General features: G+C 34.3%; 1 protein-coding gene across 1 annotated transcript; it reads left to right on the plus strand.

Annotated features, from left to right (window-relative positions):
- Positions 1 to 3,905: 3,905 nt before the first annotated feature.
- On the plus strand, positions 3,906 to 9,111 carry LOC107645446 (transcription factor bHLH48). The gene is made up of 7 exons (XM_088490283.1): positions 3,906 to 4,854; positions 4,973 to 5,101; positions 5,227 to 5,292; positions 7,452 to 7,520; positions 7,678 to 7,749; positions 8,285 to 8,492; positions 8,660 to 9,111. The coding sequence occupies exons 1-7, from the start codon at positions 4,348 to 4,350 to the stop codon at positions 8,695 to 8,697; spliced, it is 1,089 nt and encodes a 362-aa protein (XP_088346409.1). The 5' UTR covers positions 3,906 to 4,347; the 3' UTR covers positions 8,698 to 9,111.
- The last annotated feature ends 2,302 nt before the right edge of the window (positions 9,112 to 11,413 follow it).

Here is an 11,413-nt window from a genome sequence, read left to right on the forward strand (position 1 = left end):
ATTTCCGTGTCCTTATTTTTAGAATGGATACAAAATACATTAATTTAATGTTTCTAGACAAAATGTTTCTGTCCAAAACAAGATAAGATTTTGGGAGGATCTAGAGAGTTTGGTCCAAGACATATCTTCGGGAGATAAGATTTTCTGAGGAGGAGATTTAAATGGCCATGTTGAAAGAGAAGTTACTAGATATGGAAGTATTCATATATGCCATGGTTTCGGGATGGTCAATACCAAGGGTAAAACTATTTTGGACTTTTCCTCAACTTTTGACATTCTCATCACAAATACATGTTTTAAAAAGGGAGTCGAACATCTTATAAACTATAAGAGTGGCATGACAAGCTCTCAAATCGACTTCTTATTGAGAAGAGTCGACCAAAAATTTTGTATTAATTGTAAAATTATTTCGGGAGAGAGTTTAACAACACAACATAGGATGGTCATCATGGATTTTTGCGTTGAGAAAAAGACATTATACAAAAAACTCAAGGACAAGGTGGTGGCGGATGAAATGTGAGGAACAAAGAAGCTTCCTAAGACGGGTAAGAGAATAGGCAAAGTGGGAAGGTGATGGAAGCGCAAAGGAGATGTGAAGGAAAATGGCAGAATTCATTAGAAGAATAGTAAAAGAAAATTTTGGTGAATTTAGAGGGATATGACCAAGAGAAAATGAGTTTTGGTCGTGGAATGCGACAGTACAAAAAAAAGATAAAGGCAAAAAGAGAGTGTTTTAAAGAGTGGTCTTTGTGCCGCAATAGAAATAATTGGAAAAAATATAAGGCGGCTAAGAATGACACAAAAGTGGCTGTAAGTGAAGTAAGAACAAAAGCATATGAGAGTCTCTACCAGTCTTTAGGCACGAAGAAGGAGAAAAAGGTATATATAGAATCGCAAAGAGCCGTGAAAGAAGAACGAGAGACTTGGATCAGGTTATGTGCATAAAGGATAAAGATGGAAAGCTTTTGCCTCAAGATGAGAAGATTAATGAAATGTGGAAGAGTTATTTCTACGAGTTATTTAATGAATGACAGAAGACTCTTCTGAACATTGGTCGGTTATGCACAAGGGATGAAGATCAAAACTTCGACTACTATCGAAAGATTCGAGGTAAAAAGGCTCTAAAGCAGATGAAAAATGGTAGAGTAGTAGGACCCGATAATATTTCAATTGAATTTTGGAAGGATTTTGGAGAGAAAGGCATGAGTTGGTTAACCAAACTTTTTAATAAGGTTTTAAGGTAAAAAAAAGATGTCAGATGAGTGGAGAAAGAGCACCTTGATACATATCTACAAGAATAAGAGAGATGTACAGAGTTGTGAAAACTATAGAGGAATCAAATTCATGAGTCATACCATGAGGTTATGGAAAAGGGTGATAGAACGGAGGCTGAGACAAGAGACACAAGTAACAGAGAACTAATTTGGTTTTATACCAGATAGATCCATCACTAAAGCTACATACCTGTTAAGGAGGATGATGGAGAGGTATCGTAGTAATAAAAGGGATCTACATATGGTGTTTATTGATTTAGAAAAGCATACAATAGGGTGTAAATGGAGGCCTTATGGAAGGTTTTGAAAATGAAGAAAGTAAGGATCGCATATATTCGTGCAATTAAAGACATGTATGATGGGGTTATAACTAGTGTGAAGACTCAAGATGGTGTGACAGAGAAATTTTCTATTGGTATAGGATTACACCAGGGATCATCCTTAAATCTATACCTTTTACCGTTAGTCTTAAAAGTACTCACAGAGCATATCCAAGAGTCTGTGCCATGGTGCATATTTTTTGTCGATGATATCGTCTTTATGGGAAAGTCAAGAGAAGACCTAAATAAGAAGTTGGATTTATGGATAAAATATCTAGAAGTGTATGATCTACACATAAGCCGTAGCAAGACAGAATATATGGAATGTAAGTTCGGCCGCCGAAGGAAAAACCCTAATACAAAGATGAAGATCGGAGAAAACATCTTACAAAAAGTTAAAAGTTTTAAGTATCTTGGGTGCATCATACAGGATGATGGAGAGGTTAAATAAGATGTAAATAAGAATCCAAGCAGGTTGGTCAAAATAACGGAGTGCGTCTGGTTTTATATGTGACAAAAATTTGCCTTTAAAGTTTAAAAGTAAATTCTATCGCACTGCTATCAGACCGGCTATGTTTTATGATACATAGTGTTGGGCGGCTAAAAGGGAGCACGATTATAAGTTAAGTGTGGTAAAGATGAAGATGTTGAGATGGATGAATGGTCATACGCGATTGGATAGAATAAGGAACAAAAATATAAGAGAGAGAGTTAGAGTAGCACCTATTATGAAAAAGATGATAGAATCGCGTCTTAGGTAGTTTGGACATGTGAGAAGAAGATCGACAGAGCACCCAGTCAGGTGGGTGAATGAGATGGAAGATTGATAAGGGGTGAAAGACAGAAAAAGACCATCTATGAGATGGTCAAACGAGATCTATATGTAAATGATCTCTCTAAATGATATCTCTATAAACATGATACAATATACATGATAGAGTTCAATAATATCGTTTAATTCATGTAGCCGACCACACCTAATAAGACAATAGTTAGTTGTTTTTATTATATATATATAGAATTCTGTGTAAATATAATTTAGATTATATTTTTTATAAGTCAACTTACTCCAAAAAAAATTACTCTGGATCATAACACATCTATTGGTACATCATTCATGTGAAGATCATTTCACTGAATACTAATATTTTTTTTTTCCAATAAAAATAATAGAAAGATAAGATGAGAATCGAACATATAATTCAACACTAAAATAAAATATATAAAAATTTAACTAATTATGAGTTCAAATTTATATATTGAAGTTATTTGAATGTAATATATATATTCTTGTATATGGGAGTACTTGTGTTAAGCCAATGAAATACACGATTAAAAGAGAAAATTCCACACATACGTAATACGCAACGTGCACATGTATATTCTATGGACGCATTAACTGAAAATTACGATTAAGTACTGAATTTAAAACACACTTAAACTTTTGATTAGGCAAGTATTGGCATTAACTGTATCGTTCTCTTTTGCAAGTAATAAAAAATTGAAAGAAGATTAGGCAAGTTCATAAACTTCTAGAATATATAAAAATGGATGAATTTTTCGGACAAACCTCTAATAGTAGCCTAAATATAGTAAAACTGCTATATAATTTCAATCACGTTTCTGATCAATATTAATATCATATCATTATCATTAGCCAAGCAAGACAAAATTACGATTTGCAAGTTTAAATAAAACAGTGAATGAAGATAAATAGATAATAAGAAAAGAAAAAAGTGAGTGAATAATAAAATCAACCAGCCAATACATATATAGTAATAAATAGTGCAATGAGCAACGGGCTTAGGCCCATTTCTCATCAAAACTCCGTAATTATTAAACGAGGACCAAAAAATAAAAGCCACAAATAAACATACTTAACAGTCGAATTAATGTTACATTATAAATACCTATATTATTTGTTACATTTATATGCAACATAGAAGGTTTAATAAATAAACTAACTCACAAAAAGAAATATATGTGGGGAGGATCGTTATACTTATATCAGAAAAAGTTACAAAAGTTTTTAATGCTACTAAAATATTTGTATTTGAAATTCTATTTATTCAAATTCGATCGTAATTTCATATTAAGTTTACATTTTTTAACATGATATAATTTCCGGTAGAATTTGATTGAGATAATAAGTATTAACCGAAAAACTATGTTCTAATAGAAATAATAAGAAATTAAAGACAGGATATAAGTGAAAAAAAAAAACGATATTCTAAGATCATGGTGGGACCCACTCTTAGCTGGTGGTCCACAAAATTTCCATTTTTCTTACCTCAACGGTATGCCCTAAACCGTACCCGTATGATTCAACAGTATAAATACTGTATTTAGAGGGGATTGTAGAGAGTAGCGTAGCCGTACCGTAGCAACGTTGCTTTCGCTGTACTTCAAATGGCTGAGAAGCAATCTCAGAGACAGAAGAATCACAGAAACACAGAGAAACAAACAAAGAGAGAGAAAAGAAAGAAAGATAAAAGAAGGGAGATAGAGAGAGAGATTGACCGCCATTGAAGCACCTCTTACAATAATCACATAACAAACTCAACAAAAACTTTTCCATGAACACATTCCCCAATACTCATTCCCATTTTTTTCAATTCCACCATTTCCTTAACTGAATGCTTAGCTTCAAAGCCATCACGCCTCAAAACTCGTCAAATTAGTCAACTCTGAACGTCCATTTGACCTAGAATTCGACGCTTTTTACAGTGTTTTGATTCGGTTTTCTTAGCTCAATGGAGCAAGCCACAGGAGTGCTGCGTGGATCCACTCACGACGACGTCGTATTAGAGTCAATTCAATTCAACGAAGAAATCCGGGGAATCATGGCGCCCGCGCCCGCGCCGGAAAACGCCAGCTCATTCACCGCGCTGCTCGAGCTACCGCCGACGCAGGCCGTTGAGCTCCTCCATTCTCCTGATTGCCCGGCCGCTGCTCGGGAACCGCCGTGCCATGTTAGCACCAACCAAAAACCCTACCTTCTTTGCTCCTACGGCGGCAATTTGACCTTCCCTTCCAACGCCGCGCTGATAGAACGCGCCGCCAAGTTCTCCGTCTTCGCTGGCGAGAACTCGCCGCCGGAGGATGCGGCGCGCCTGGCTCCAGTAGCTGTATCCGGCGTGGTGAAGAATGAGCCGCAGGAAACCGACTCGAACCCCAGCTCCACGCAGGGTTGCGTTTCGGATCCCGCTGTTGATACCAAGAATCAGAAGACCGCGAAGAGGAAGGAGCGAGAGAAGAAGGTAACGCTAAGTTCCCCCCAATTTTACAGCCACTTCGAAGATTAGGATTCTGTTTCTGCATTCTTGCAAAATTTGGTGCTTAAAGCATGAAGTAACCGCTGTTTATGTGAACTCACAGGGTAAGGGCTCGTCGAAGAAGAGCAAGAGCGTCGCCGATGAGTGTTCCGGCGACGGTGAAAAACTTCCATATGTTCACGTTCGAGTTCGTCGAGGTCAAGCCACAGATAGCCATAGCTTAGCAGAAAGGGTAAGCTCTTAATTTAGAATTAACCACCACTTAATTAATTTAATAATTTAATTAATTACGATCACTTTCATGTTTATAGTACAAAGTTTTCCGAATTGATTTTGCTTTTTGTTTTTGTGTTGTAGGCAAGGAGAGAGAAGATAAACGCTCGGATGAAGCTTTTGCAAGAGCTGGTCCCCGGTTGCAACAAGGTCGGTTTTCCGTTTCTTGTGGTCGTAATCTGAAATATATAACAAATCCTCACTTACGAGGATTAATTAATTGTGCTTTATTCGTTTTTTCAGGATTATGCCATCATTTTCTATCTAATTTGTCTCCCAGAAAGTGTTATTATGTTCTCTAGGTTACGGGGTTTAAAACTTTAAATAACGGTTTTTGTCATTGTCACCTTTTCAACCAAGAAAATAAAGTTATTGCTTTTACTTCAAGAAAAGTGTCCACTGGCACCGAGTGTCAAACATGGCATTTGTGTAATTTCATTCTTTCTTTGGTTTTTGGTTTTTGGGAGGTTCCTTTCTGTTTACAAATCTTTTCAGAGGTTAGTTTTGTCATTTCGGATTTTCAACTCTTGGCCTTTCTCGAGATTCCAAATCTTGACCATCTATTTTCAATTTTATTAAATGGTTTCGGGTAAGTGCAGAGTTCAATATAGTGCTAAATTTTTGTGAAAAAAGAATACTCCAAGGAATTTTAATTTATAAATTATTTAGAATATATTAGAAAACTAAAATCTTAAAATATGTAAAAGTAAAAACAATTAGCATGAAGAATATTAAAATTCATAAAGATATGCTTAATTCTTGTATTTTTTTTTTTTTGGAGATAATATTCGGTGTTTTTAATAGGACAAAAAAGCCTATACGTCATGGATCGTACATGACAATTAACGCAATCCCCTCTTTTCCCTTTCTTCGGCCTTGTGGGCTTTTATTAAAGAGACAGAATGGCGGGCGATTGGGGCGGAGTAGGAGTGGCTGAGTGGGAGTGGGGAAGATGAGGTGGGTAGGGTTCTACATGCTACTTGAACTATTCGACGGCCATGGGTCCCCTTGGCAAGTGAACTATTTAATCTAATATTATGACGGTGATGGTACCGTCATGTCTGCGAGTTCGGTATCCATCATTTATGGGATGACGAAAATGGGGTAAGCAAATACCAGAGAATGCATAATTTTGGACTGCATATACCAAACTACAAACCTAACTAGCTTGGGACAATTTCAACGTGTTATCAAGTCGCACCTATATAAGATAAAAGGGTAATGTAATGTATCGGTTAGGTGAGGGATAAGATGTGCATTGATATACAAACACAGTTGTTAACTTGTTATCATCAAATATAATTTATTTTACATTGCTAACGAAATTGCAGCTAAGTGATATTAAAACATATAATGAAGTAAGTACTAACAAAAAATAAGAAAGAAAAATATTTTATGCAATTATAACAGTGTAATAAAATCAACAAAGTGGGAGTATTTTGGAGTATATTCATGCTGTATTGGTGTCTTCAATCGGAATGAAGTATGGTTTATGGTTCGAACCTCATATATTGGTCATTAAGTCATAATTGAACCCATGAATAACGGTTTATAATCTTCCAAAGTTTGTAACACCTCATCATTTAACAGTCTTATTTCTTTTGTTTGTTTAGTGAACAGGATGGCACTAATTTTAATCTTAAATTCTCCTTAGATTTTATTCAAAGCCGCACTTTCACTTTAGCATATACCAATTTCGAAATTTGGAGGATTATTTTAAATAGAATTTTATAGGCAGTGATTAGCTCATTCAGTTGAACATTTTCACTGCAAATTCAGTTATATGAGTTCGACACTCAGGTCAGTCATTCACTTTGGGGTCAAAGGATTGTAGACATGATACATGATAGATTACAATGACTTTGTTTGATTCATGTAGCCGACTCCACCTAGTGGGATAAGGCTTTGTTGTTGTTCTTGTTATTGATTTTAAATAGATTTTTCAATAATAATGTTGCAAAAGATAAAAGATTGATGGGCTTTTGCATCAATCCCTTGAAATTTGCCATCCATATTCTGATGTTATTGAAATGCTAGTTGAATATAGTCTATATATGTTTGTCTTTCTGAAACGGGGAAGAAAATCTGCTTGCAGATTTCCCCTAACATGTATTTATCTTCCTGTAGCCAATTTATTTATGATGTTCCATCACATTAGCACATAAGCTTGTTCCATAAATGATACTGTCTTTGTATGATGGAGAAGCCTGAATTATGCAGGCACTCTTTGGTTTTGCAGTGTGTTCATATTGTGTTAAATTTTCACAAAATACCTCAGATAGCTGACACGACAAATATTTTCTGTGCAGATATCAGGAACGGCCTTGGTTCTGGATGAAATTATCAACCACGTGCAATCTCTACAGCGTCAAGTGGAGGTCAGATTGTCACATTGCAGACATTTTATGTAAAATTTTAACTATATTTAGGCTAAAGTTAAGTTTTTTTGTTACCGTGAAAGAACATATGCAAGATCAAGAACCTTTCTATTGGGAGATGGAACAGTTTTCTCATTGATTTTCTTTCTGATTACAGTTCTTATCAATGAAATTAGCAGCTGTTAATCCAAGAATTGATTTCAGCCTGGATAGCTTGCTGGCTACTGATGTAAGTGCTATAAACTAATCTTACTCCTAAATATTTCCGTTTTCAATAAATAGGAAGTAATTTATCTACTTATTTTAGCTGGGAGAGTAGTCTAAAGATGCTTGATATCTTTGGCTTAGTTCATTAACTACATACACTTAAGGGGTAATATATGGCTCTAGAGTACCTTATGTGCTGACGGGGTGATGCTATTGGTGCCATTGGCAGTTTATTCATTATTAATTGAAATGTGATTGATTAAAATGTTAGTATTCTAAGTTGTCCTATATTAACTGGGTTTCATCATATCTCGAAAGATGGTAGTCACTTGGTGTGACTTTGTGACATTCTGCTGGATGCCATGTCGGTATGCCAGAACAACTAAGAAAAAGCGAAACACTTAACCCTTGCACAAAGTAACCTTGTTAGTGGCAGGGGCAGTATAGCCAATAAATTATATGGTTGCCCTTCAGCTTCCATACATCATTAGGCTGACCTGGTGGTTGCTGGAATTGAAATGAGTGTTTGCTGATAAAATCTCCTTTGCAACTTACAGGGGTCATCTGTAATGGACAGCAACTTAACTAGCATGGCTTCACCTGTTATGTGGCCAGAAAACCTAGCCAATGGTAACAGACAGCATTTTCAACAACAGTGGCAATTTGATGCATTCCACCAACCACTTTGGGGGAGGGAAGAAGCCAACCATAATTTCATGACTCCAGAACACTCACTTCTGAGTTATGACTCGTCTGCTAATTCAGGTAGATCACACAACCTAGCTTCAATTGTACTTGTTTCCTCCCGAAGGAAACAACTTAATTGGAACTGTTTATTTATTCTTATTACAAAAGGAGAAAGATATTTTAAGTTTTGGTTTCTTGATGTAACGATTTATAATATTTTATTTTCAATTTAAATTGTGATGCAGCATCTCTGCAGTCAAATCAATTGAAGATGGAGCTCTGAGAACGTACAGAAGTTGTGGCACCGTTAGCTATTATTAGCCTAGTAGTGTATATATCAAATATAGTGTTAGCAGTTAGCAGTGATTTGAGCGGTTCAACATTCAGCAAGGTTTCCATGTCTTCTATTTATCAGAGGCAGTTAGAAACCAGAATTTTCGTCTGCCAGAAAGGAAGAAGAATTGGTGTGCTATTCCTTAATATAATTTCTATTACTATCTATATATTCTATACTAACTACAGGGGTCATTCAGTCTATATCAATTGATTGATTGATTCAGATTGTAAAATCATAGAACGGACTATTAGTAATTACTGAACTTTAATAGGAGTGAGTTGCTTTGTTTCATTTAATGCTGCTAAGATGATTGGCTCTTTGTTAGAATTTTGTTGAAAAATCTACTCTAATTTTTAACTACTTGTGGTGATTTTTTTTTCTCCAACGTCTTTAAACTTTTCTCATGTTGATCATATATGTCTTGGGTTGAGGGTTTTTTTTTTATTATTTGATTTGCTGATCCCAGCTGGCAGCTGCAACAGGGAGGTTTGTCTATAATGTTCGCGTTGTACTTGGATTCCCTTGATTTTGCTGAGGTTTTCATTTATTTATTTGTTGTAATGACGCGACATTTTAATTGCTAAATAGATGGGGTAACGTTAAATTTCGGTGATGTTACATGTATAACTATTTTTATAATTTAAATTCAATCAAGTTAGTATAAGTTTAGGAAAAAAACGTGCATATACATTATCACTTTTTTTTCCTGCACTACTTCTGAGTTTTTGGTTGGAGATGACAGAAATTTTTGTATATAGTGTAAAAGAAGGAGAAATTGTGTAAAAAAAAAAAGGAGAAATCAAATAAGAGAAAAAGTTTAAAAGAAGAAGACGTTGAAGAAGAAGGTGATGACATTGAAGAAGAACAAGAGAAGAAGGCGACAACAATGATGATGGCGCTGTTGAAGAAGACGACGATAATAAAAGAGGAAGAAAAGGAAGAAGAAAAAACAACAACGATATAAAGAAAAGGAAGAAGAAAAAACAACAAGGATAAAGCATATATGCATACCTTCAAAGAAAAAGCACATTGTGATTTAGTTTAAAAAAGCTTAGAGGTCTAATTTTATTGGTTAAATTATTGAAGGTACATTTGGAATTCAATTATTTTTTACACTAATATTTTTCTAACAACTATACTTTTGTGTATATTAAAAAGTGTTTGTTATATGAAAAGTATTCCTGTTTGGAATTTAATTTAAGAACAAACATGACGAGAAGATATAACCCTCTCGCAATAGAAAAATTCTTAAATGCTCCATTAGAACTCAAAATGTTCTATTCTTCCTTTGCTCTCATCACGGCCACGCATACTGCCATTGATGTCTAAAAGGTGGTCCAAATATGGCATGCAGATTCCTAATGTACTTACTTGTCGCTCGCTTGTTTCTTCATTTTTCATTCACCCACACGCTGGTAGAGAGGGGAAGTGACCTTAAAGTCTTAAACCACTTCCAGTTCCAGTCCTTGCTTGCTTCTTTTGTATGGCAAGCCTTATATATTGGTCGTGTTGTGCGGTGGTCCATCAATTATCACCAGTAGCAAGCCTTCATCCATAAAAGCATAAGCATGAGGAAAGCATCGCGGGAATGTATCCTCTTATTTTTTTTTAATTAAAGAAATAAAGTGCAATTTTTAATCCATCAATATTTTTTTTTGCCTTATTTATAAAATTAATAATAAAAAATTATATTTTATATTTTCAAATGAAAAAAAAAAAGAAAAAGTCTAGGGAGGAGCAACTATATTAAATTCTGGCCAGCATGTAACCATCAAGAGAAAAGTGAGTAATCCCACACCATTGAATGAAATCTAACACTATCAAAAATATTATTAATGAATACTTGATGGCTACAAATCACAAAAGTTAGTGGCCCTAGCACTCCTTGAAAAAAAATGGAGAGAATCTGTTTTTCGTAAAATACTGCCGTAATTACGTAAGAAGATTTGAAGGCTGTTTTATGCACGCATAATTTTAAGAAAAAGTATAAGTAATCAATAATATTGGTGAACAATAGATATATCGGATGTCACTAGGTGTGCGGATAGTTATTCTAATATTAAGATTTAGGTGGATAATTTAGAAGTGTAGTGTATTTTTATTTTATTGGTGATTGTTCATGTTCAAAAAAATTATTAGTTACCTAACATTATCCTAATTTAAATTACTCGTTTTTAATTGGTCATTTGTCATCGTGAATAAATATTAAATATTGAATGAGGAAACCAATTGCATTTTTTATTTTTAGCATTGTGATTTAAGTGGTGTTTTTCAGTAATGTGAATACTTAATGTATTTTTTTGTAGATACAACAAATCTGAAGATCAGATTTCCTCAGATTTGTAGTTTTAAATTATTTTTTTTAAAAAAAATATAAATCTGTTAGATTTATCATTTATAATTTTTTCACAAATATCCCTTAAAAAATCTTTAATATACACAAATATGAGACTTAGATTTTTCTATTAGACTTAGATTTTTCTATTACTCCAAATCGAATCCTAAATTTTGTTTCTAAAACAAAATTGAGCCTCTAATTTACAAATTTCAATTAAAAAAAAAAGATTATTTTCATATTCATAAAAAATACACCATTTTTTCATAATCGAACATAATACATTTTAAACTTCCATAACTAAAAAAATTAACCAAACCAATTGTC

This window comes from Arachis ipaensis, chromosome B6, assembly GCF_059453495.1.
Source record: "Arachis ipaensis isolate K30076 ecotype BB chromosome B6, ASM5945349v1, whole genome shotgun sequence".
In the NCBI taxonomy this organism is placed as follows: Eukaryota; Viridiplantae; Streptophyta; class Magnoliopsida; order Fabales; family Fabaceae; genus Arachis; species Arachis ipaensis.